Genomic DNA, 27,899 nt, shown 5'->3' on the forward strand with positions numbered 1-27,899 from the left:
GTATTGCAATATCATTGGGGGGAAAAGGTGCCGTTTGTGGTGAGGGGGGTGCTTTCAGATCAGGTCTGACGGCTGACAGCTCTCTCTGGGAGGCTCTGGGTCCTGTGTGGCCTTGCTGCCATAGTAACACAACCCTTGTTGTATTCCAAGGCGGTTCTGACCCAGTCTGGTCCATTTTTCTGTTACTAGTCTCCGTGGTCTTCTTCATTGCAATAGTTCCGTTGGGGTTCTTTGCTTTTGTTTTGGCTGGCTCTAGGCTCCTCTCTTTGGTACGGTCACAGTCGCTCACAGAAAAAGCTGTGCTTTTTTCACACCGCACGAAACCTTGTGATTAAAAGCTTGAATGGCTGCCGGTGCCTTATCAGGCTGTTGAAAATGAAGATGATGGCCATCTGTTTTCCAATTTACTGAGTTTATGTGTTTATGCGGAGGCAGGCCACCTTCAGCCTGATGGTGACGGAGAGGCACAGACCTGTGGAGTGACAGCCGTGTGCAAACACCCTGCAGGCCTGTACAGAACCAGGCACTAAGTCTGACACTGTGGGTGTTACAGGCACTGAGTCTGACACTGTGGGTGTTACAGGTTCTGATTCTGACACTATGGGGGTTACAGGCACTGAGTCTGACACTGTGGCGTTACAGGCACTGAGTCTGACACTGTGGGTGTTACAGGTTCTGATTCTGACACTATGGGTGCTACAGGCACTGAGTCTGACACTATGGGTGTTACAGGCACTGAGTCTGACACTGTGGGTGTTACAGGCACTGCGTCTGACACTATGGGTGTTCTAGGCACTGAGTCTGACACTGTGGGTGTTACAGGCACTGAGTCTGACACTGTGGGTGTTACAGGCGCTGCGTCTGACACTATGGGTGTTCTAGGCACTGAGTCTGACACTGTGGGTGTTACAGGCACTGAGTCTGACACTATGGGTGGTACAGGTCTCTTTAGACCATGCATACTATCAGTAGTGGGACGAGACATTCAGTGTAGCTATGCATCTCCTGTAAAGCGAGGGGGCAATGAGTACAGGAAATATGTCTCATCTCGCCGAAGTCGAAGAAATACATCAGAGTGAGATTTCAATATGGTCTTGACATTCAATGACAAAAAGACATTTTGAATGGCAGCACACCGCACATGCATGCGTGTGTGTGTGTGTATGTGTGTGTGCACATGCATGTGAGTGCGTGTGTGTAAGAGAAAGTGAGAAAGAGAGTGAGAGAGACAGACAGAGAGGGAGAGATAATTTAGTCTGTCTGCATGGAGGTGTGCAAAAGTTTCAGGGTCAGGTCCTCTGGATACAATTGGCCACTGAAGTCAACAACATACTTTACCTCAATTTACAATCAATTTTCCGACGCCCCCACAGGAGATAGAGGACCTGGAACAGATACATGACAACCACCTTGGGCATGAGATCACCAGTCAAAGAAAGATGACGGAATAACTACAACTTTCAGCCTCGCAAAAAGCTTTTCAATTTTCTTTTTTCTTTGCTGACGGGAACTGCTAATGGCCCAATGCAACCCTACGAACATCGCATTCTTCTGCTTCCAGCAACTCCTCAAAACCATCTCTCTAAAGGCAAACTACATATTATCCCACAGTGCAAAGAGATATCAGAATATTTTACAATCCGAGTGAAGAGCCCGTTAGACAGAGGACAGAAAATCATATATTTCAATGCAAACCTCACAGATAGGAGTGATAGTGATTATCAAAAATGCATGTGCAGCTTTAAAACAGGATCACACACAATGGGACTGTCAACCAGACCTGCCGAAAAGTGAGAACAAAGCGGCTTCTGAGTTCTGTTGGAATTACTACTTGTGTGAAATGATCTCATTCTGTAACACAAATTCCCAGCAGTTATGTACCGTAAATGACAGTTCATCACCTTACTTTGTTTGCCAATCAAATTATCATTCAAGAATATTTCAGGAAACTCCCTGCTGTAGATGTTGATGACAGCTTTGCAGAGACCAGCTAAACCAAAGAAATGACTGAATGAATATTTGAAGGATGAAGCAGGTTTTCCTACAGCATGTGTGCATGAGTGCATGCATGTGTGTGTGTGTGTGCGTGTGTGTTTGTGTGTCTGTATGAAGTTACACATACCATGAAAAACACAGGCACTTTCCAAAGCAACTTCAAAGGTGACTACTCAAAAAAAAAAAAGAAGAATTACTGCTACTGATGCCACAACAATATTTTACACTAACACAGTGCAAAAAACTTGTCAGATTCAACATGATAGTGTTGCCTGTAGCCATTTACGGGTATCTCTGATGTGTGAATAAATCTGAGTCTGTCTTTAGAGATTTCAGGATAGTGTCTCCACTTTATCTTCGGAAAAGATTTGAATTGTGGGTGCTCTCTCGCAAAATTCAAGACAGCGAAACGGTTTTCTGGAGCAAGTGTCCCCTGCCAGCAGTTTACCCAGATGAAAAGCTAGTGTAATTTTATGTAAAGACCCAGGCAATCCTTTTCTGCACAGGCAGAATCATCTGACTAAAAAGAGAATACTAACAGCACTTTTAGCATTATTTCCCAATTAGCATGAATTTATGTGATTTCAGAAAGCCCATTTGCAATTTTTGTGATGTGCCAAATGGAAACGGACATTACGCACATTGTGCTTTAACCAAGTCGACAAATCAAAACCATTCTAAAATGACTTGCAAATGGAAATAGTTGAAATTCACATGAAACTTGCCTAGCCCCTAGCCCCTAGCCCCCCTGCATTAAAAATCCACCATCTTTTTGGACAAGTGATTCATACAGCTTATTGTTAAGAGACAGATGTGCTCACTTGGATCACTTTTTTTTCCTGACAAAGCAATTTCAACAGAAATACCTGAGCGATCTTTGTGATCGTTGAATACAGTGTGTCTTTAGTGCGCTTCCATACACCCCCTGCCTCATTCTTGGATGAACTTTGACATTGGGAATGGAGGATTCTGAACACTTAGTCAAGAATGTAAGGAGAGTTAAAAGTGATTCTCCATGATGGGGGATGAACAAAAGATGAGCAAAAGTGCTGAATCCGGTACATTCTGCAATTGATTATGACAGTTTAGCACAGACCAGCTAACAAGACCATAGGCTTTGTGAATCTACTCATGCTGCTTATTCTTGCTTATTCAGTTCATTATTTGAAGTTTCCATACTTTTCCAAGCTTTTAAAACTGCCACAATCTGCAAACCTTTTTACTGCAAACCTTGCATGGCAAACCAGGTTTCTGATTCAGGAGCACTGCTGTAGAGCTTAGGGGGTGTGTGTGTATGTCTACATGCATGTGTTGTGTTCTGTCATGTTTTGTTTATCCAACAGTTATTGCACAGCTAATGTTAGTATTACATAACACTTATATGATTATGCTTGATCGTTAGTCATCCAACACTAAATTTTGATCCATTTACTTATATTTATCTATTTATTTTTTATCATAATTAAGTTGTTCTGTATTTGCTGTTCATCTGACAATATCTGAATCAATCACCACTCTGATGTATTGGATTCAGTTCATGGGCCCACTGCAAAGTTGAGTCTTATCCACCTATGGATTACACACAGTGAGCATTTTATTAGGTAGACCTGTACACCAGCTTGTTTATGCAAATATTGAATCAGCCAATTATGTGGCACCAACTAAATGCTTAAAAGCATGCAGACATGGTCAAGAGGTGCAGCTGTTTTTCAGAATGGGTAAGACATTTGATCTAAGTGACTTTGACTGTGGAATGATTGTTGGTGCCAGACAGGGTGAGTATTTCAGAAACTGCTGATCTCCTGGGAGTTCCACACACAACAGTCTCTAGAGTTGGCAGAAAATGGTGCAAAAAACTAAAAACATCCAGCGAGAAGCAGTTCTTTGGGCAAAAATGCAGAGGTCAGACGAGAAGAACCAGACTGGTCAAAGCAAACAGGAAGGTGACAGTAATGCAAATAACCACACATTACAACAGTGTACAACAGAGCATCTCTGATCACACAATATTGTGGATATCTGTATACTGTAGCATTGCATCTCAAGTCAACAGTGGATTGGATTATTTCGTTAAAAAAGTCAGGATTCTCTGGCTGTGATTGAACACACCATGCAGTGATGTTTCAGTGATCTTCTCTAATGAATAGCTACACAAATTTAGCATAGACCTTATCAAAGATATCAAAAATATTTAGTACATTCCATTTCTGTAAGGGTTGGCAAAGGAGTAATTCCTTATCCCTAGGAAGATCTGCACCACACCATTCCCACCATGCAACCACCAATAACAGGAATACGATGTCAGTCAAACCTGGGAAATACACACAAGTGAGTATGCAACCTCATGTGATTACACCTGCCACCAGCAGGTGGAGCAAAGGTCATTTGATTTGTTTTATGACCGTCTGTATGTCTGTCTATACTGAACAGGTAATAGTTAAGGATTTTGATGAAACTGGCTGAAATGATGGCTTAGGATTTTGATGAAACTAGGTGAAATGATGGCACATTAAGAAAGAAACTATCAGGCATAAGGACCCTACTCAAAAGCATTTTTGCTCCATTTGTAGTTGCCTAGATTCAACCGACAGCATATCTTTTTATTTAAATGCCATCTGGCATTTTTTCATCAGGCTATCCCAGTAACACAAGTGAAAAAAAAAAGCACTCTGACTGTGAAATGGCACACGGCCACGATGAAAACCTAATAATATTAGATGTCCAGCATATGAAACCAATAAATGTGAATGTGAGATTGGTTTCTATAAAGTATGTGCAAATGCAAAACCTTTAGCCCCAGCTGAACAGTCAGTAACCATTTTATTCCTGAGCAATGGAAAACAGTGCTGGGCAAAATGTTCCATATTTGAGTAGATGAAGGCTACTAGGAAGAGAGGGTTTGGAGGGGTTTTGGGTGATGCTGAGTATAAACTCAGTCTCTGCCACGACTAAGGCCCACTCATACAGGAATGATATCCACAAATCATAAAAATAAAGATCTACCACCTGCTTATTAGTCACACTGGAAAAAAGATATCAATGACTTTATGAAAGGATATCAATGATTGCTTAGATGTGTTTTCTCATTGCACAAAAAACATTAGAACAGATTCACACTGCTGTAACGATCTCTGTGGCATTTACTTTTCTTTAATACAAAATGGCCCTCCTCCAGTCTTCTCAGATAACTGCCAGCCTTTGTGGCATGTGGCATGAAATGGGAGGAGCTGATGCAGCCGTTGGGCCCTTGAGCAAGGCCCTTAACCCTGCATTGCTCCAGGTTGAGATTGTCCCCTGTTTAAATGATTAACCAAGGCCTGCCTTTGTGGCTAGCACCTTTACAGAACAAGCCACTCACGAGCCTATCCACAAGCTGTCAGGATCAGAACTCAGTGCCCAAGGACAGTGGTGAATTGATATTATCAGACATGCCATCTTGGTTTAACATTTTAGGAAGGCAAAGACAGAGTGTTGGGTCGGAGATAGGCAGGCCGCCAGCCCTTGCCAGGATAAGGGCACAAATCTCACTGAGGATGATAACTTAAACCTAGGGGATAACAATCTATTGCGTGCTAGCTGTCACGGTGGACAAAAAATATCCCTTTTCTTTCCACAAGCTTGTCAATCAGTTCCGCTGATTTATCCTCCTTTCATCATTAAAATAGTCCAGTGCAGGTTGACTGCTATTGGTCTTCTGCTGCTGTAGCCTATCCACTTAGAGGTTTGACAAGTTGTGTGTTCAGAGATGCTCTTCTGCATACCACTGTTGTAACGTGTGGTTATTTGCATTACTATCACCTTCCTGTCAGCTTTGACCAGTCTGGCCCTTCTCCTCTGACCTCTCTCATTAACAAAGCATTTTGGCCACAGAATTGCTGCTCGCTGGATGTTTTTTGTTTTTCGCACAATTCTGAGTAAACTCTAGAGAGTAAAAATCCCAGGAGATCAGCAGTTTCTGAGATGCTCAAACCACTCTTTCTGTCACCAATAATCAGTCCACTGTCTAAGTCACTTAGATCATATTTTTGTATATATAGTGAACATTACTTATCGCCATTTTCCGTCTGCAGTGTGATCACCTGAACATAAACCTGTACAGCTACCAGGGCTAAACAGCCAGCCTGGCATAACGACAACATCATAACAGGTCTCCTTCGTGCCTTCCTTTCCTAAGATTTCAGTTCTAATTCACTCTCTCATTCACCTTTGCCAGGTCTGTCCTTTCAAGTGACATTTTCCAGTCATGTAAAATGGGAACATGTATGTGTCAAGATGTTCATTAACATTTTATGGATTATACTGCAGTGCATATTAAATAGATATTTCATGTGATCCAATAATTACAGAAAGAGCACAGGACTCCAAAGAACTTACATGCTATAAACTACTCTGTGGGTTGTGACTATGCTTAACATGACATGTGAAAAAGACTGTGATCATATTTCACAAGAAAAATATATGAAATCATAAGCCCTGATATTGGACATTATAATACAGTAACTAATGAGCTGTAACCTTTTGTAACCAGCGTAGAAGTGGTATGAAATTAATACTAAATATTTAATGAAGCATTAATGCCCCCAACAGGTTTTTATGCCTTAAACCAAACTTAAAGAGCAGTATGTCTGTTAAATGACCAAGGAGGTGCATCAGTATTTCAAAAAAAGTCAAGTAAACTGTTTGAAAATATGCATATTACATTTAGGTTCAGCCTATCAGCAGCCTTAATATGAGCATCCCTGAACTGATGGCAAACCGAGTCTTCCTTCCCGAGGTATTACTCTGGAAAACCACAGCCTCAGCTCAGAGGCTGAGGGAACACTGCTGCCTACTGCTCCTTTACCAGCAAACAGCGAACACTGTTTGCCTGGCACAACATTCTTGGAAATTGAAATTTCAGGACTGGCTCCAAATTTGGAGACGTATGAATTCTCAGAAATATTCATACAATTTCACTAAAGCTAGCCAGTTGGGAATTTCAATTGTTTTGTGAGTAATTATCATCATTACATGTCTACCACTACCACTATTCATCACCACCACACCACAAAATACACAAAACAATAAACTAAAAGCAACCTTTTCATAGTTTTTATTAGTATTAACGTTGTTTTTATAAGTACACTTCATATATTTATTCATTTGTTTTCTCTGACCCAGCTCTGGACAGAGGGACACTGCTGCAATATTATATATTACTCTTGGGTTTGCTTTGTTTGTTTGTTTGTTTTCTATATGGCATTAGATGGCAGACCAGCGCTTATAGGGACTGTACTACAGTTTGGGGCCAGACTGGGCACCACATCATCCTGTTCCATTGGTAGCATGTTCTGCACATATGACTATTCCCATTTAAAATATACAATTGAACAATATTCCCTATATAAAATGTGACTGCTGTATGCATATGGCCTATTGAATTGAATGCATGTTGTAATTCTGGATAATGCACTGTATTGTAGGTACTCAGGCTCCCAGGCGAAAATGATATAACCTAATGCTGTATAAATAGTAAGACGTATGTGTGCATCTCTTTGTGATGACTTTGTTCCTCTCCTAGGCAGTCAGCCATTTTACATCTGTGTGTACACAACCATTTTTGATTGAAAGTCCATTTCCTGTCATTTAGTTTGTTTAGTTCAAGAGGCAAATGCTTTTAACTCCCCCATCTAGTGATGGGAGAATATGTTTTCATGAACCCCAAAATGAAAGGAGCTAAAATGATCTGCTAATCACATTAACTGACCAAAAAATGTAGATGTGTGACTCACCACAGGAGAAAAACAAAAACAGTGATTCACAGTGGCTCAAATGAGTGAGTCTTTGACAGTATATACGTATGCCCATCACCACCCCCATCTACTGTGCCCTTACAAGTAAATTAGCAACAAGGTAATAAAACAAATGCTCCAAACGTAAAAAGAGATGCAATTCCTACCATATATTATCAAACCATGTTGAAACAGGCACCATTATTCCAGTACATTTCTGCATAATATCGAACAGTAGTTAATGCTTTCATGATGAACTTTAGAATCTTTTTCCAGTGAGTGTAAACTCAGAGATTGCATCTCTTCTGTCTACCCCTTTCTTCTGGAATAAATTTGACAACGGTAAGATAAATGTCAGGCATTTTAAACAAGCACGTTTCCACAAACCAACAGCCTGATCTATGGTCACTAACCATAGTGGATAGGCAACATTTACCAAGCACAGTCCACATGGGACAAGGCAATTACTTCATTTGCTTTTGTTAAGTAATTCATAAATTAGCATATAAATTATGAAAATTAGTTAATGAACTAATTAATTAAATTAGTGATTACTACATACAGTACATACTACATACCGTATATGTTTGTATAAGTGTGTGCATGTGTATGTGTGCGTATGTCAATCAATATTACATAAAATAATAAATATTACCCCTCACTATAACATAAACAATTTGGAACTCTGAAAGCTCTATGATAGTATGACAAATATTGGTCCTGTTAGCACTCATTAATTTAGATGGCTTTGTAATCACCATGCTCCCAATTTAAAATGCCTCCATTTTGGCATCTGACATCAACATATTCCAGAGTTTAGTCAGTGATTCTATAATCATTAGCAGAGCGCCAAAGACAGTTAATCTGTCTCTGTGTCAAACAGTCTGACTGCTCAGTTACTGGTTGAGTACTGTAGGTGCATGTATAGTTGTCCAAATTGTATTGTATGTAAATTGTATTGTATCGCATTGTATGTAGTAAATAATTTAATTCTTGGCTTAGCAAACAAATTAGTGTCATGATTTTACAGTTTATGTACGCCTACAAATCAAGCAACACTCTGTAATGGGAGAGCTAATGAAAAAATATTGTTTCTAGGATTTTTGAGATGTCAAGCAAAGAATAACTAAAACATTTAAAGAAAATAAAATGAACTGACATTTGTCATCGTTGTTAAATATGATAAATAGAGCCAGTAGCCACGATGACAGGGGGTTAGAAAAGCAGCAAGCGGTAATGATGTGACTGAAGCCACAGGAAGACTGTGCTAATGAGCTGTGGTCAGAAATAAAGTGGCTCTTCAAAGAAGCTCTCTTCTCTCCTCATCTGCACTACAGACTGAGCTGAAGGCATTGTGCTGTTTGCCTGTGTGTGTCTTCTATCCTCCTCCTGGGGCTCTGCCGAAAACTTTGAGCTGCAAAAGCTCATCGAATACAGAGTAATGCGCTCTTTCCTGTGGCCTGATGGGATTGTTTTTTGAAGTTGGCCCAACTCTCATTGATTCCTGTTGGAGAGATGTCTCCAGGCAACAACTGAATCACTTATCATGCAGACACCCCATCCAAGGTATAGGAAATAGAGCTACTCAGCCAACTGAGCTGCAGGGTGGCCATTTCATGTGACGTACACTGAGCGCTTGGGCCATTTAGGCTACATAGTAAAATCTTTCAAAGCACAAAAAATATTCAAGGACACAAAAGTGGCATTCCACAAAGGTTTTAACCAACAAACCCACTACCTGATCAGTTCCTGAGCCACAGTCCCACCAATGTTTATCTGTCATCACTTAGCATCAACTACAGAACAATCAAACAAAGATCAAAGCTGTTCAGAAATATAAACATGCTCAGGGATAAGGATGAGCCTCTAATTCATAAACAAGTGAGACTTCAAACAGGAAATCAGTGCAGCTGTGCTCTCATGTGTCCGTGTCTCCCTAGTTTTGTCAGAAGTGAGAGTCTTTCCAACTAAGTCCTTCATTCAACCTGAGGACCTTGGGGAGATTCCCCACAGTGCACCTCCACATCGCTGCACATATCTGTCCATCAGAGTGTGAAGAGAGAGCGTCCCTCGTTCAGAGTAATCTCGCTGTGGGATGAAGAGCGAGATTGCTTTGCTGGGTCTGTCAGCATAATGTGCGTCCCTCAGGCAGGAGCCCGAAGGTAAGATTACCTGGACGATAGTCCCAGGACGACACCCACCGCACGCATGAGCACCCTGATCCCCCGCCAAACCGATCCCCTGTTCCACAACGGAATGCCCTCCTCTGAAAGACATCCTAGCCATCCAATTTACACCACCAAAGCTACGATTTACAACGCCCCCATTCATCTCTATATGTGCTGCTAAGCAGCTTGCGTACTGTCTGGGGGTAATCGGATTTTATCTGCAAGCCCAAATATAAACATTGCACACTACATTATGCTTTAATGAGCAGAACATGACTTTAATAGACACTTACCCTCTCTGCTGACTGAGCGGTCCCAAAGAAGATGGGTATAAAAGCTAACCAAATGATGCAGGTTGTGTACATAGTAAATCCAATGGGTTTGGCCTCGTTGAAGGTCTCCGGGACGCCCCGGGTCTTAATGGCGTAAACAGTGCACGTGACCATCAGGAGAATACTGTATCCAAGGGAACAGATGAGGGACAGGTCCGAAATGTCACACTTGAGGACCCCCCGGGCGTTCTCGGGGTCCTGCGTGCGCTGCTCGCCGAAGTCGATCAGGGTGTGGGGCGGGTCGACGGCGAACCAGACGAACACGCCCAGCAGCTGCACGGAGATCAGGCTGAAGGTGATGGCCAGCTGGGACGTGGGGCTGATGAAGCGGGGCGCGGTCACCGACTTCTTGCCCTGCTCAAAGATGCGGTGGATGCGGTTGGTCTTGGTCAGCAGGGCGGCGTAGCTGAAGCACATCCCCAGCCCCAGGAAGATGCGGCGGAAGGAGCATACGCAGACGTCGGGCGTGGCGATCATCAGGAAGGTGATGGCGTAGCACAGGAAGATCCCCGTCAGCAGGACGTAGCTCATCTCCCGGCCCGAGGCCCGGACGATGGGTGTGTCGTTGTAGCGCACAAAGGTGACGATGACGAAGGTGGTGGCGATGATCCCCAGCATGGAGATGAAGACGGGCACCACGGCCCAGGGCGAGTGCCACTCCAGCTTGATGATGGGGATGGGCTGGCAGCCCGTGTGGTTGTGGTCGGGCCGCTGCTCGTACGGACACAGCTCGCAGCTCAGCTCGCTGGCCTGGAAGTGGTACCCCTCGCAGCGCTCACAGTGCCAGCAGCAGGGCACGCCCTTCACCACCTTCTTCCTCTCGCCCATGCGGCAGGGCATGCTGCACACAGAGCTGGGCACTGTGGGGTCGCCGCTCGCCCAACGCATGGACTCCATCTGCCCGAGGAGATGGAGAAGAGAAAGAGTCCGTTATTAACCCCTGTACCCTACCGTTTACCACCCGGCCCACTATATGTCCACACTTGTACCTTCTGCCCCACCCTGCCCATACCTCTACAACCTTACCCCACCCTGTACCAACCTGCCCCACCATGTATCACCCTGTACCACTCTGTACCAGCCTGCCCAACCCTACCCCACCCTGTACCAGACTGTCCCACCCTAGACCTGCCTTGTTCTGTACCACCCTGTACCACCATTCTGCACCCTGCCACACCCTTCCACACATATGTAGGCGACGTGTTTTTCCACATTAAATGACATAATCTTGCATTGAGATGCAAATATGCAGTTAAACTTCTCAGTCTTTACACTTGAATTCAATTCAAACAACTGCTGTATAAAGGAACATGGTGAGCAAAATGTGAAAACAGCCACAAGGTCCTCTACCACCAAATGAAAGGCAATACCCGAGTTAAAATGAGTTACCTCAATCTGGAGTATCAGGAAAGCACTTAGTAAGACATTGGCATAAAGTCAAGCACAATAGAGTGCTACTGTGGGGAAGACCGGGTGAAATAGGGTCTTATTGCCCCTCATGCAATTTATCCTTAATAACCATTCCTGCATGTATACACAGTGTGCAAGAAGCATTTGGCAATGCAGAGCTCATATTTTCTGGGCCAGTAAATCTGTGTGATGTGGTCTGGGCTGAGGAACACACAGGACTTGTGTTCTCCCACTGAGTCCACCCATTCTTTCGCACTGAGCACAGAGCTGCATCTCGCATCACATAGCCAACGGGCAGGAAACAAACTTCCTGCGTTCAGTGCCTCAACAGCAGCTGACATTTCTTACTGCGCCCAGTTAGCACTTGACTGAGGAGAAAAAAGAGTTGTACACAGGGGTGAGTAGAAAAGTTTATGAATATTTTGCAGGGGACAGAAGCAAGAACCACGGCACGGGCTATAACTGGAGTAGTGGTGACCATAGGAACATTTTGACTTTAGTACCAGCAAAGATATCATGATGCTGTTGCTAAAGTGATACTAGGGCATACCGAAAAGCATCACATTATAATAGACGTGTATGTACAGGTGGCGAAACATAAGGAACATATAGATGAAAAAGCTCTTGTTCTTAAAAGATAATTGGAATTTAAAAATAATGATGGCAAGGCAAGTTGCCAAAGATACCATTAGAAGGAGTCTTCTGATTTCTAAAGTGAAATTGCTTTCACTTTTTCTCAAAGTTGGATTGACAATGATTGCTATTGATTACTGAACCAGCTTAAATCTCATCAGCCCTATGCAGTTTGGCTGCGCTGCCGCCCATGGACTGCGATGCTTTGGATTAGGTTTTGTGGTGTCTGCGGCTTCGACTTTGGCTGTGTCCCAATACCAAGGCAGCTGCCTCGCTGCCTGTGTCCTTACAAGCAAGCTCCATCCTAAGGTAGCATTGTAGCGGGAAAGAAACCTCCAAAGGGAATTAATTTGGGAGAAACTCTGAAGGCACCATGATGCCAGAGAGTGTTCACGTGCCCACATGACTTCAGTTGTGACACCTGTTACCTCCCTTTGTCCCTGAAGAGAAAACAAAATTACTTTTACCTTCAGTAGACTACATAACTAGTTCAGCCAGTTTTTCATCAAAAATGTATTTACATCAAAAAATGTAAGCTGAAAAAAGTCTTTAAATTAAACTTTGTTCGCTGGACAGCCTGGTTACATGCCAGGTTTCATTTCTTACACCCGTATTGTGCACAAGCACAGGTCAGACAGGTTTTTAACTCTGCGGTTGCTAAGCTGGAGTTAGCTTTCCTACATTCTGTTTTACATTCACGTTTCTTTACCAGCCATGTACACACGTCTGCATAGCATGCACAGACACCAGATGTTTGTGTACTGATACAGCCCCTACTAAAGATGCAGGCAAATGAGATTAGCTTTTTTGTCGTTTTTCACTGACGGAAAAGTGAGACACATTTGATAGAATAACGAAGAATAAGTTTTTTAAAAAGTAAATTGGATTTTTCAAATAAGAGTGTGGTGATGCTATTGATGAACTAATTCACTGAGCGACAGTGTACTGCGATGAACCTGGCGAAGACATTCAGATGCAAATCAGTCGCTACACAATCGCGCGATTCAGCTGATGGAGGTACTGCAGGGGTCAGGATGCTGACACGTAAGGCCTTAATGAATAAGAATTGCTGGGACACAATGAGCAGGCCTGTGCTTCTGCTGCTCTCCAGCACAGCCCATCAGCTGACTGCCCCATACAGAACACTGGAGGACGCCTGCAAGCCTCGGCTTCCTTTCTGTGCCTGCCCTTTCACAGTGCTCCGGACTGAATCAGCGATGGCCCTCACTTCCTCTCTTAGTTAACCCAGCCATCCCCTGCAGCTGATTCTGTCCAAGCCCCAAGCCACTGGACCAGTGTAGTCTCGCTGTGCACTCTTAGTCTGTCCGCCCATATCAATAAGAGCACTCTTCTAAACCACTGCATTCTGTTGGCAGTTTTAACGGATCCTGTACTGTACACTAATGCTCCCATTAGACATAGTCTTGTGTTCTGCTTCAATGCTAATTCTGGTCAGATCAACTCATCCGCCAGAATTCATTTTGAGATTCCTCCCAGGGCAGTCGGCGCTGGGAAGGCTTGGGCTGTTGTTGGGGAGCGAGGGAAGAGTTTACTGACTATCCTGGTCCTACCTCTCTGCCTGTCCTTCTTAACTCCGCCAGGCTACTTTACGTAAAATCTGCCCTTAGCAATCATAATATCAGATGGGATACACTCCACGGACCACATTAAACAAGGGGATGCAATCGGAGCGTGAAACACACAACTCAGAAATAGAAACGTCCTTCCATTAGAACGTCTTATCCTCTGTTGTGTTTTCTTGTTGACTGCACAGAAGTTAAACCTTCAATTATCCTCCTAGGACCCCAGCAATTTGTTTTTGTCCTGTATGGGGAACAGGGTCTTTGGTCTTAATCTGAAGAACCATATATTCTACCATGCTGAAACCTGCATTGAATAAAACTTTTGTGACCTAGGGTACTGTGTGTGTGGGAAGAGATGTGGGGGGGGTGAACGGAGGAAAGGAGGATGCATTTTGTGAGTTTCAGGACAGACCCTTTGTGTTTCGTCGCTATCTAGCTAACCCCACTGATCAGCCACCAGTGGATTATGCGGGGTCTTCCTGTGACTCCACTCTATGCAAGCTTGGCAGTGGTCCGCAGTGTGCAAAGAAGCAGGCTGGTGACTCCATGTGCTATAGAGGAGAAACGCAGAGGGTTCCTGCAAGAATGCCGTTGACAACTGGATATTATAAAGTAGGGTGGGAATTGGACATACATAGCACCGCATTGGGTGCCAAATAAAAAAGAAAAAAAATGTACATTTTTTCTGCCAAGTCTCAGGAGGTTATGTGAAACTAGACAGTTTTTCTTCTTTCCCTTTGCTATAACCATTGAAGTAAAAAAAGAGTAAATTAATTGCATTGTAATTAGACTTATTCCAGAAACCATTATAAGCTTACGAGCCAGATGAAGCCTGGCCACAATCCAAACCAGTTCTGAGAGAACAAACTTGCCTCTGCATTGTCAGTGTGCCTGAACATTTAATTAACCTATCAAGAAACTAGAATTGAAATGAAATATTTTGGCATGTACAGTAGTAGACAGAGGGGCATGTCTCTGCTGAGGTTCTGTGGGGGAGAGGACACTGTGTAAGGCTAGGTCAGGAGTTGTTGCCATGACAATATGTTCTTGGAACTTAATTTTAGGGAAATTGACAAACAGACATTTGTTTGCTTCTGCACAACACAATACAGAATACTCTGAATATCAGTGTTCATGAATAGTTTGGCTTGTGATGAAAAGACGGCTCATTTAATTAAACCATTAGCAGTGTTTTTCATTTTGTCAAAACAAGACAGAAACATTCTTATTCCATTGGCTAATGAGGTTTGCACAGAATATCTGAAATATATTCTCAGAGACAATTCTTATTGATAGTATATTTTAAATAGTAACCTGCCTGCGGATACTAAACACTTACCATCACCATAGGGAAATGGCAAAAAGTGTAGCAGTTGTTACCAGTCCAATGACATGCAGGTTAGGGACTACAGATGACAATGAGCTCATTAGCTAACTCTGTCACATTAACATTGATGTGGAAACTGAAAATGTTGATTAATGTGCACTGTCCCTGGTAAATAAATAAATAAAACAAACATCACTAATGAAAATAACCAGAGTGAATATGTAGCATGTCATGAGATATCAGTGGTTCGCTCACGTTTAGGTGCAGCTGATTTGTCCAGTGACCGATGACCTTGTACTCGGGCGTTGACCTGTTGGTGATTTGGTACTGGAAGATGTCATAGCGTCCAGGGGCATCGCCATTCTCATTGAATACGACTGGGGTTCCGGCACTTCCTGTTAAACAGGAAATAATGTGAGTGTTATTGCTGCCATAGTTATTTGTAAAATAGCTTGGATAATACTGTAATTTTAGCAGAAATTACTGGCATTTTAGCAGACACTTAGAGTGACTTACAGTACACAATATTAGCATTTTTACAAACTAGTGTCCACTTACATAACTGAATATATATTGAAGCAATTCATTTTGAGTACCTTGCGCTAAGGGTACAGATAAGTCCTATCTGGGAATCAGACCTGCAACCTTTTTTTGGTTACAAGCCTCCTTCCCTAACCACTAAACTACACTGACACACTTATTGACTTGATGTTCATATGTGAGATGGCCTTTGAAGCATTTGAAGCAAACGGTTCTCAAGGGTATAACAACAAGCCTCAAACCGAAACCATTTTTAAAACACTGAGCCCACTTAAATGGAGGCCTCAAAAAAGGCCCCCTTCCCAGCACTAAAACATCAGCTCATAACACAGCAGCCTTTTACTGATGTGTTGTGAATCTGACAGTAGCTCAGAGAACACTGGCTGCAATGATAATCCATCCTAAATGCTCCTCTATGGCTTCATAACATTCTCTTACAACTGCAAAGAGCTTTACTTCAGCTGCACATATTTCAGTTCGGCAAAAAGATGATTTTCAGGAATAAATGTACGGAAATAACACAAATGCCATTTGTCAAGCAGGAGGAAGCACAGCCTTGTGCTTTCGGAGGGGACTGGTTGAGGTTCTGGGAAAGTGACATGTTCACTGCCGGCTCCCCGCTCCCGGATCTGTCGGCCCAGTTGTCAGTCAGTGCGGGTGACAAATATATAAATAGCGTGGCGTGTGCTTTCTGGAAGCATCACAGTGACACTGAGATGCAATCTCCACAGCTTGTCCCAGTGTGGCGACTCACAATCTCCCCCCGCCTGCCTTCCATCTCCCTCCCTCGCTCCGTTTATGCAAAAACCTGCAGCGCCTTTCCTCTGTTTCTCACCAATTTAAATCTTCTGAATCAAATATTTCAGCAGGCACAGAGGGAATCCGACGCATCAAAGCCAGGGATATAATTACAAATATACATCTTAAAGAAGCGATGCATTATTAAACTTCCCACAGAAACACATTTGTCACCGGGGCGCCGGGTTTGAGGTGTCTGACAAGCGAGTCAGGGCCGTTCTCATAAACCCCCCCTTGCACAACCCGAAAGACTTGACACAAGGAGAGATTTTCTTTTACTATCGCCGGTAACACATTAATGGATTCACGCAGGACTTGAGCAAACCCATTACCCATGTCCTCTTTAATCTACTGCCAAGCTGAGGCAAAGCAAAGAGCTGCAAATTAAAAGAAAAGATTCAAAGATTTGTTGAGTTTTGCATACACCTCCATCTCAGCAGCACATATTGCCGTTAATTAACAACAGAAGAAAGTGCTGTTACCATTATTTAAACATCTGGACCATCTCCATGACACTGTAAATACAGACACACACTTATCATAATTCAATACAAGAAAGCCATTAGTTTCATTATAAACTAAATTTTAAGTGTTTAAGGGTAAAAAGTACATGGGCGCAGTATATGGGACCACCATCCAGATGTGTTCGGCCCAATTTTAAGTGCAGAAATGAATTCAGAAGCAAGCAATACATGGGAAGTCCTGTGAATGTTTCTAAATCTGTAACTGCAAATGCAGTGAATAATTTTGGTGATGATTGGCACTGACACTGAAACACCTGCCTTGTCAGGTCTGTCTTGCAAAAGACTGCACAGAACAGCTATGTTGCCTCAGATGCACCGAGGCAACAAAAGGTACCGAGTTCAAATCCCGACCAAGGACCCTTCAGTGTGCAGTTTGTATGTTCCGCCTATACCCATGTGGGGGTCCTCCAGGTACTCCAGGTACCTCCCACAGTCCAAAGACATGCAGTAGGCATGAGAGTAATCAGAGACAATGTGTGAGTGAATGCTGAGTGGGCCCTGCGATGGATTGGCAGCCTGTCCAGGGTGTATTCCTTACTCTTGCACACAGCATGGGACAGGCTCCAGCCCTCCTGCAACCCTGATCAGGAATAAGCAGGTTAAATATAGGATGGATGGATGGATGGATGGATGGAGGGAGGGAGGGAGGGAGGGATGGGTGGATCATGCTGCTCCCCACTGAATGTCTTTCTGATCTCCCCATCTCTTCCATTGCTGTGACACCCCAAGAAGCCCTTATGTTCCCTGCTGAATAAAAACAGCTGAAGCTACTATAGGTTTTGAAACAGCTGGTAGCTGGTTGACCAGTTCAACATGGTTTAACCAGCTCAAGCTATGTTTTGAAACAGCAGGTAACTGGTAATTCAAAGCTGGAGTGCAGTAGAGCTTACTGGACTAGTGGAGGCAGCAGAGGTGTGATTAGTCCGGATGTCAGAATAATAATCCCATTTGACCTGCCTTGACTGAGTCGCAGTCCTCAGACAAGTTCAACAAAAAAATATTGAAAAAGAAAGAACCATCATTAATTTCTGATTAGTGAGTTTTGAAAACATCTGAAACTTATGAAACATGAAAACATGAATTGCAAATCAGGACCCATCTCATTGGAATGAAAACAAATCAGACTGTAGCCCTGGGAAATGTTCATTCCAAACTGCACTTATAGAGTTCAAATTGGTCAAATTTGTGTTAATAGTTGAGTTGATGGTGCAGAAAAGCAAAACAGCAATACATGCAAAAGTCCAAGAGATAGATACACTATATACTTCTGTAGCCTGTGTTTGTGTGAGGGTGTGTGTGTGTGTGTGTGTCTGTGTGTTTACAGTGAAGTACAGCCATCACCATCAGATTACTTTCACTTTTCTTGTGACTTTGCTATTTTACAACAATTAGAAATATTTTTGGAAATGAACTAAAGCACGTATCTTAGTTAGTAGGAACCACAGCTGTCAGGCGCAAGTGTACATTTATAAACATACATACCGTAAATCCTCAAATTGTGGCCGGGCTCTTTTATTTACTTAGGCTGCACAAAGCACAGGCCTTTATTTTGGGCAGGCTTGTATTCGAGGCAGGCCTTTATTTCTTATTAGGCTTCTGTTGTATTCTTAGAAATAAAGTAAAAGGCTACACTTAAAGTGGGCCAACACTGTTCAACACTTCCTGTAACCGTTCAGAAATCAATTAGTGTAGGCTAATCAGTAACACCGTTTGGTAAGTCATAGTGTCAGTTTAACAGACTGAGTCCAGAATCCATAAAATAACAACTTGGCAGACACCCCTTCATGAACAATAACAAATTAGCGTAGATAACAGCAAGTTAAGGATCTTTTTTTTGTGAGACATCGTTTCGTTTGGAGCAGCATACCGGTAGGCTATCATTGAACGTGCGCTGTGCTGTAAATACATGGAAACCTTATTGCGTACCCAAGTAGCCTAAATTGAGTAAATTTTTTAATTTTGCCTGATTTACTTTTTATTAAATTCATAGGCTGGAATGACTTGCGGCAACAATTGTGTTTAAATGTTTACTGCTTCAGCCTTTGGCAAGCTACTCAGAAGGGGGCGGCAAGCGACTGGTAAGTTGAGAGCAACGTGTTGGAGACCCATGGTGTAGGACAACAACTTTTCATTGGCAACAGTATTAAACCAACCAACAATATAAAATATTGAGAAGAGTTAAATCGAAACAATGTCTTCTAGTGCTCATGGACTGATAGCCCTATTGGTAGGCAATATTACCCCGGCTTGTATTTTGGGGCCGGCCTTTATTTTTCCGAATCAACCACGCCCCCGGCTATTATCCGAGGCCCGGCTTCAAATAGAATCCCGGAAACAATTTGAGGATTTACTGTAGCTCTTTCTTCAGCGTGCAGTCAGTATTTCAAAAGCATTCAAGAGAAATGGCAATACATCATGGAAGATGACACATCATGGCATACTATACGTAAAATAAATAATCTAAAATAAAAATTACTGTTTTATGTTCACCGTAATGTAACCGCTTATACATTTTTATAGAGTGGTAATAACATATGTATAATGTATGTTCCTATATATAATAACAAATAGCGCATTAATTATATATTTTTGAATATAGAAGGAGAGGTTTACATAAAAATTAGGATATTCAAGAGCATGTCATGGGGCAGCTCTGTCATTGGTTCATAGAGTTTGTGTCTATGAGACTCCAGGGTGGGCACAACTTTTTGATTAGGATGTTTTCTTCATTTGGATTTTCAAAACCCCCCAGTCGCTCATTAGCTGCGCTGTTTCTGCCACGTGGCTAACCTCCGTCTGGCGAGTGTGTTCACAGCTTTCACCAGGCCCTGTCTGGAGAGGAAAGTGAGTGAGACTTAAAAAAATGTGTTGAGCTTTTCAGAAAATAAAATTCTGTCTTGCACAGGACTTGAAAATCAGGCCGGGTCCCTATCGGCGTTCTCCCATCTTCTCCAGTAAAACCCTTTGATTATGTGAAAAACTGAGCTTAGGAGCGGCACAGCCCCCAAAGCTGTGCTGTCAGTGTGTGTAATGAGCTGCGGAGGGTTACAACATGTAACCTGGCGGGGGGGAAGTCTCATTGCTTTTCATCTACATATCCATACTCCTCTCTCCCTTCGCCTTTCTCCTTTTAATTAGGGAAGTGTCATGTCAGGCAAAACATAAACACCATTTGAATGAGGAAACTCTGTAAAGACCTGAATAATGTTGGCTCTACACGGCTGTGTGATGTTGACTCTGCACTATGCAGGGCCCTGCCAATCAGAACGCATGTCAGAATGGGATACATGCCAAGCAGCAGCTGAGGGCAAAGGTCACGGGGCAGCGAGAGCCAATCAGCAGATAGAAACTGGGGAAATGAATCAAGGAGAGGCTGAGGTGCTCAGATGTCAACCTAGTGCAGCACTCTTACTGTTATTGTATTATTGTGTGGGGGTATTCTTGGTCAACGCTGCTACGAGAGTGCTACGCACTGGGGCTGTTTCAGGGTAGCCACACTACAGAGCCTCACTATAAAATGTTATTACATCTAAAGGTGCTATACTGTAGAAATGTAATTCAGTGTAATGATAATGATGAAAAGGAGTATTGAAACAATCAAGGTTGTTGTGTGCCCTGCGATGGACTGGCGACCTGTCCAGGGTGTATTCCTGCCTTTCTGTATGCTAGGATAGGTTCCAGCCCCCCTGCAACCCTGTTCAGGATAAGCGGGTTAGGACAATGAATGAATGAATGAATATTCAAATTATTAGAATAAAACTATTACTGAGTATAATAAAATGCTATAAAAACTGTGAAAATTGAGCGATTAGTGTCAATGATCGACACAGCAAGGGGTCACGTATGCGCGTGTAATCGTCTTGTTTTAGCAGCACAAACATGGGCAAATTTGTATTCTCAGATGTGACTCTCAATCCCAGATGGTAATCACCGTAGGTTCCTCCCACTTCATACACTTCATGGTTCAAGTTACTAATGTGAGCATTACTAAGAGCAGATGAGCTATGTACAATTGCTGCAGAGGAGTTTAATGTTCTATTAATTTGCCAATAACAATTTAACAGCTCTAGGGGTTGAAGCAACATTCACTTAGACACAGACTGGCAGCATGCATTAAATCAGGCAAACTGCAGTCTGAAATTTCCGGACTATTGACTGCCCCTCGATGTATCGATTGCCCTTTTCCTTCACAATGGGCAATAGCATTAGGAGAGAGGAGATGTTTAAAACATACCGCATTTAAAATGGAGACATTTACCATTTATTTTATTCACTAATTTTTTCCCAGTGCAACCCACCCAGACATTCATTCCTTCAGACATTGCCTCTTAATAACAGTGGTAATGTCAGACAAAGCAATAAGAATTGCTTTTACTGAAATTTTTTTTTTTTGGTACTTTACAGCAGATTATAAATGAAAAACCTTTTACTGTACGTGGGCTGCTGCAGACTCACAGGTAACGTGGTGAGAATGGTGAAGCTGTGAAGATGTTGTAGATGAACACTGAGACTGTGATCCAGTGAGGGCTCACAGGTGCTCAAATACAGAATGAGAATTCACTGTCGCTAATGAACTGTGGGAAAACAGGAGAGTATTAACTGCCGTTTTTAACTCCTTTTGACTCCCACTCTTATTTATTTATTTATTGATTCAATGTTTATTTGAGTAGGGACAATGCCAAGAGACACAGCATCATTAATGCCAGTTTACACCAGGTTCAAGTAGCTGATGTTCTGCATACAGAGATTATAGCTATTGCTAGTTTCCAACTCCCATCCCTAATTAGGCTTTTTTATGTAAAGAAAAGAGAAATATTAAAAATAACTCTGCCTTGTGTGTGTCACTGATGGCTCATGTTCAGTGTTAGCTCAACTCTTACAGAGTACATACAGGCCCAATTGGGCTCATATACAGTATACTGGTATTTAATTAAGCAGTCTGAATTAGCTCAACAACATTTTAATATGTGTGTACCGTATGCATGTGCAAATATTCACACAGACAGACGTTAAAAGATTCAGATCTTGAAATAACACATATTAGCTGTGGGGTGGAGGAGGAAGAGAGTCATAACCTAGAAGCCGTTTTTATCATCTTGATCATTTCCAGACTCCTTCTGACCTTGAGCATATGAATTATGTTTATGTATATTATGCATGCTGTAAAACTTCTTAATGGCTCACCCGGTTAAGACTAACCAAGTGCGGACTGTGGCCAGCAGCCCCACAGGATGGTAAATGATTGGTTATAGCATGACCCAGGGTGGTAAATGATTGACTATAGTATTCCCCAGGATGGTAAATGATTGGCTATAGTATTCCTCGGTCGTAAGCGTTTGCATTTACGGTTGTGCATCTTAGCTGGATGCACGACTATCTTGGTTTTACTTTCAGTTTGCCAAAGTTTGGCTATTATTTTCTTTGAAAAAGCCAGTAGACTAGCTCTGTGAATCTTTCGTGTGTGACTGGTGGATTAGTGATTGCTTTGTTGACTTGGGTATGACCGTATTTGTGACTCTCAGGACCCAAGCCCTTTTTATTTCTTTGCTGTTTGGATTTTGTGTATGACCATTGCCTTGTCATTTTGACACTGACTCTCGCCTGGCCCCTTTTGATTTATTTGCGGATCGGATTTTGACCCTTGTTTGTTCACCCCAGCGCATCACTTGCTCTCGACCCTGTTCGCCCACCCTGACTGTGACTTTGCTTTGCCTCTCTGCTCGTCATATAGTGACTCCGGTAATTCAGCGTGTTTCCAGCTGGATTGCATCCTTCCAACGGGACACTGTTTGTTATTTTCCTTTGTTATTTTACCTTTACGAAGGTGGTTTTGGGAGGAAAACTGATCTCTGTTGGGGGTTGGCTACATGCCGCTTTGAGCCCGGTAAGATTTCAAAGACTAGCTGAGGTTTATTTAGGTTTGTTTAGGCAGACAGGACAGGAGTTACTTGTCGGTCTGGAGTGTTAATTTCTTTCCCATTCCCCATTCTACTGTCAATCTCCCTATCCTTTACCCTGTAATGGCCCGACCCTTGACCGGGTCATAACACACTGTATTTCAGACGTTCTTATTCAGAGCGATTTACACAGCTTTTTGCATATTTACGCAGTATCTGAAGCAGTTCACTTTAAGCACCCTGCTCTAGGGTACAATGGCGGTGGCTGACCAGGGGATGGTACTACCCAGCTGCCCTGGTACCATTAGCAATCCCCTCTGGCACCTACAGTCACCCTGCACCTGCAGCCCGAGTAGTAGTTCCCTGACCACCAATGGCCACACAGATTTGCTGGTGGACTGCCAAGTGTAAAGAAGTGCTGGCATACAGAACGCACTCTTTTATGCACTACCCCTCGTGTTAGTTTCTGTCCGCCCTGGGTTTCCTTTCCCCGTGGCTTATTTCCTGGTACTGCGGCGCAAGAAGGAGGTTCAGTGCATTACTTTCTCCTGTGCTGATCAGCCTGTTTTTCTTTCCATAATCCAGTTCCAATAACATGTTGTTCTTTGCTTGAAGTTATTATCGTCACTTGTGCTGAACTGCTTCCAAAATATGATTAGGCACACTGTCCATAATATTTGAGACAAAGATATTCCTTTTATTTGCCCTGGTAATTTTAGATTGGTATGTAGTCAATTCGCATGTGGTTTAAGTGCAGATTCTCAGCATTAATTAATTACGAAGGTGTATACAAATACCCTAATAAAAGCTGAGAATTGGCACTTTAACCACATGTGAAATTCTCAAGGATTAGAGTTTCATAAGTATTTAAATCCCATTGGTTATATCTTAGAGAGAAGCTGCTAAACACAGGTTCAGGCTGCAAATATCATTTTATTATTTTATGAGTCATCACAGACATGTCTCTCTCAGCTCCTTCCTTTCCATGTTGCCACAAACTTGGAGACTATTCCTCATACATTTTACATTACATTACATTATTAGCATTTGGCAGACGCTCTTATCCAAAGCGACGTACAGTTGATTAGATTAAGCAGGAGACAATCCTCCCCTGGAGCACTGCAGGGTTAAGGGCCTTGCTCAAGAGCCCAACGGCTGTGCGGATTTCATGGTAGCTACACAAGGATTAGAACCACCGACTTTGTGTGTCCCAGTCATTTACCCTAACCACTACGCTACAGGCCGTCCCACATTTCATACTAAACCTCCACTCCAAACCTTGGGTAACAAAGGCTTTTCTTCATGCTAAATGTCAAAGCTCTTTCATATGCGCAGAGTGGCAGAAAATGACCTTCCAAAGACGATACAGAAACCTAGCATTTGTATCACACACAGGATTGATAAATTCAATATTGTATGCATAAGAACAAACTAAAAAGTAGTTCTGTGTACAGGTTGATGAATGAAGCCCTGCTTCAGCTGTCCACTACTGGCCGTGATGGAGAAGGAAGTGATCGACCCGCACACTGAAGGAATGAAAACGGCTTTCATTTAATCCATGTGAAGCGTCTCAGAATGATTTACCTTGGAAGAGATGGGGGATACCTCACCTCAGCCCTAACCGCCGTGTCACCACCTACCAGAATGAAACACAGAATCCATTTGCCGCTGGGATTAAACTGCACATCAGCCAAGAAGCCAGAATGATTTTTTCAGCCAATTAAACTTGGGGATGTTTCATGGGCCAAGTTGACATCCAGTTTGGGCCTTCTTCCAGGAAATCCCATATTTCTCCGCAGTATGTGCCAAGACATCTTTAATGACCACGGTGAATCCAGACCTTGCTTTAACATCTTCAAAAGAGTGGCAGAGAATGTCCTACAGCACATTGTCCCTGACTGACTCTTCTGTATGCCCTGCGGGTAGATTGGCACCTGCTGGCATGCCGACACTGTGTCCTACAGCAGGTGGCTTCCTATCCAAGTAACACACCCGGCTCAGCGCTGTTTAACTTCTCCTGCTTGGCGAGAGATGCGGGGAAAAGAGTGATCTGCCTGCAGGCTGCTGACAGTGATTGTTAATCACGGTGACAACCATCACCTACCCGACTTCCAGCCGCCTTCCTCTTTCCAAGCCACGTATTCACAAGGACAGGAGAGGAACATATGAATAATCAGTTCAATCTGAACAACGGAAGACGGACATTTTCATTTCTAAATCATCAGGTTGAAGTACTCTGCCTTAAACTGACAATCAGGACTTTACAGACGTAGTTTTTCTTTTTTTCACACGGTGATTTTCTAACGCAATTCGCCCATCCGTGACAATGAATGATTTCAGGTGGATCACCTAATCACAGAATGGGCCTGTCAGAATTGTTGCTTTGGGAAAATTGCCCCCGCGTTTCCTGGGGGCCAATCAAGGGGCAGGTTCACACAATCTCAAGGTCCTGCAGGTGCCTGGCACACGGAGCGGGTGCTCTTCAGAGAGCAATAAAAATGGCAGCTAAAGAGGCCATGCCAGCTCCTCTGGCCCTCGTTCACACTCTGCGTCAAAACAGCACTACATTACGAGGCAAGGCAAAGTGCTGCTTTGATTTCTGCTCACCTTGTACATTTCCATTCAACCATTCATTCCTCATGGTGGTGAAAAGAGCCTGTTTCAGCCGTTCTGATCTTTTTCGAAAATCACCACAGCACGTTTGCAATTTAACTGTGAAAATACATGCTTTTCAGAGAGGTGGTCACGGATTACGATAAGTACGTCAGGTCAAGTGATGCTGGCGCATGTTTTTTTCTTTTTGTGTGGACAATTCTGGATTCCAAAACTCGAATTGCTCAGCATCACCACCATTGCTTCATCAATCCTTCATATGATTTATAGTGTCTACCCTCTATAAATAGGAGGCTGGAAGAACACACTTCAAAAAAAAAGTTCATTTCTTTCCATCATTGGCAATCTGGTGGTTCCATACATTACCTCAGAATTAAAAAGAGCACCGGGTTATTCCAGCCCAAACAGTGATTTTTCACAAACTATTCACTATTAAAGCATTTTTGTTCATGAGAGTAAATAAGAATAAAATAAAAAGTATGCTTACAGTTACATTTTTAATGGATCTTTTAAAAAGAAACTGTAGCTGGCCATTTCTGTAAAATGTTCCAATCCTGCTACACAAGCAGCAGAAAAGCTATAAAATGAAATCACCTCTTCTTTTGCAAAAGGCCATATTCCTATTCCCATATCCGACCCTTGTTAGTCCCCGAACGGTAATCTAAAATAAGAGTGCTGCAGTGAAGTGAGTATGGGGCTGTTAAAGCAGGGTGTGATTGTAGCTGCGGTTGAGTTAGCCATTTCCCCTCAGGCCCAGGGCGGCTGCTCCAGCCTGGACATCAGATGGGTGTGCGAGGCAATTTCAACCTTTCCATATCTGATCACACAGGAGCCGTGTGGTCTCCCCTGAGCGCAGGCGTGTAAACACGCATACACAACACACGGCTGCGCACGCACGGGCACAGACACATACACAACACACGGCTGCGCACGCACGGGCACAGACGCATACACAACACACGGCTGCGCACGCACGGGCACAGACGCATACACAACACACGGCTGCGCACGCACGGGCACAGACGCATACACAACACACGGCTGCGCACGCACGGGCACAGACGCATACACAACACACGGCTGCGCACGCACGGGCACAGACGCATACACAACACACGGCTGCGCACGCACGGGCACAGACACATACACAACACACGGCTGCGCACGCACGGGCACAGACGCATACACAACACACGGCTGCGCACGCACGGGCACAGACGCATACACAACACACGGCTGCGCACGCACGGGCACAGACGCATACACAACACACGGCTGCGCACGCACGGGCACAGACGCATACACAACACACGGCTGCGCACGCACGGGCACAGACGCATACACAACACACGGCTGCGCACGCACGGGGTGATGTGTATGTGTCTGCATGTGTGTGTGTGCATGTCTGTTAGTGTGTGTGTCTGCATGTGTGTGTCTGCACGTGGTGTGGGTGGGTGTGCATGTGTGGGTGTGTGTGTGCCTGCACGTGTGTGGGTGTGCGTATGCATGCAGGTGGGTGGTTATTCTGATTGAGAGTTTTTCGCTGCAGCAGAAATGATTCAGGTGTGATTAGCAGTAATGAGAGCTTCCCTTGCACACAGCCTGCCTCCTCACCAGCTGGGGCAGGCAGGAGAGTTTCAACACTGAGTGCGCCCCTGCCTTCTAAGGCAGGTGAGGGAGTCCTAATGAAGGCACCTGGGACAGCCGTCACCACGGCAACGCTTTAAGGAAACGCTGTGATGATGAGGTGGGCCAGGTCAGCAATAATGACATCACTCCCTTCCCTGGAATCTTAAGCAAGCAGCTAATTATACACATGTCCCCCCTCTGTGAAGAACAGTTACAACATGATGCACGCATGCAGATCTGCTTCTTTTCTGGGTCAGTACGACAGGGGCCCTGGAAAAGTCTGCTGTATCGGCACTCAGGCAAAACTAAAAGACAAATTGCTTATTTATTATATCTGTTTGAGTGTGCGCTTCATTTAGTTTTAGAAGAAATTATTGGAAAAGCTCTCTTTGAAAAGGACGCACGCAACAAAGGCAGTGCTCAGTCCTCACGGAATCAAAGTTACAGTATGAAAGTGCATGAAGTGAGAGAGACATCAGCTTTTCTCCAGTCTCACTGTGAAGATGCTATCACAGCAGTTTCGCCAGCCCTAAAACAGTGAATTCCACAGCTCCTTCACAGCCTGCTTTCACCACTCTGGGATTCTTTTTTTTAATTAGTTCTACCTCCAGGTGTGGGGAAAACATCAAGGAAGAGAAGTGCATGTGGGCCCATGAGCATACCCATGTAGCACATTCCC

At 43.4% G+C, this 27,899-nt stretch overlaps 1 protein-coding gene and 1 long non-coding RNA gene across 3 annotated transcripts in view; one reads left to right on the plus strand and one right to left on the minus strand.

Moving 5' to 3' along the window:
- Window positions 1-27,899, minus strand: part of LOC133134827 (metabotropic glutamate receptor 8) — a 165,698-nt gene that overhangs the window by 10,350 nt on the left and 127,449 nt on the right. For both annotated transcript variants that reach the window (XM_061251293.1, XM_061251294.1), the window contains exons 7-8: window positions 15,475-15,614; window positions 10,228-11,163 (exon numbers count right to left, since the gene is read on the minus strand). In XM_061251293.1, coding sequence (XP_061107277.1) covers window positions 10,228-11,163; window positions 15,475-15,614 — 1,076 coding nt within the window. The remainder of the gene's footprint in view (window positions 1-10,227; window positions 11,164-15,474; window positions 15,615-27,899) is intronic.
- Window positions 11,957-27,899, plus strand: part of LOC133134828 (uncharacterized) — a 37,583-nt gene continuing 21,640 nt past the window's right edge. The window contains exon 1 of the long non-coding RNA XR_009709353.1: window positions 11,957-12,073. This is a non-coding gene — a long non-coding RNA (uncharacterized LOC133134828). The remainder of the gene's footprint in view (window positions 12,074-27,899) is intronic.

Source organism: Conger conger, chromosome 8 (genome assembly GCF_963514075.1).
Source record: "Conger conger chromosome 8, fConCon1.1, whole genome shotgun sequence".
Classification (NCBI taxonomy): Eukaryota; Metazoa; Chordata; class Actinopteri; order Anguilliformes; family Congridae; genus Conger; species Conger conger.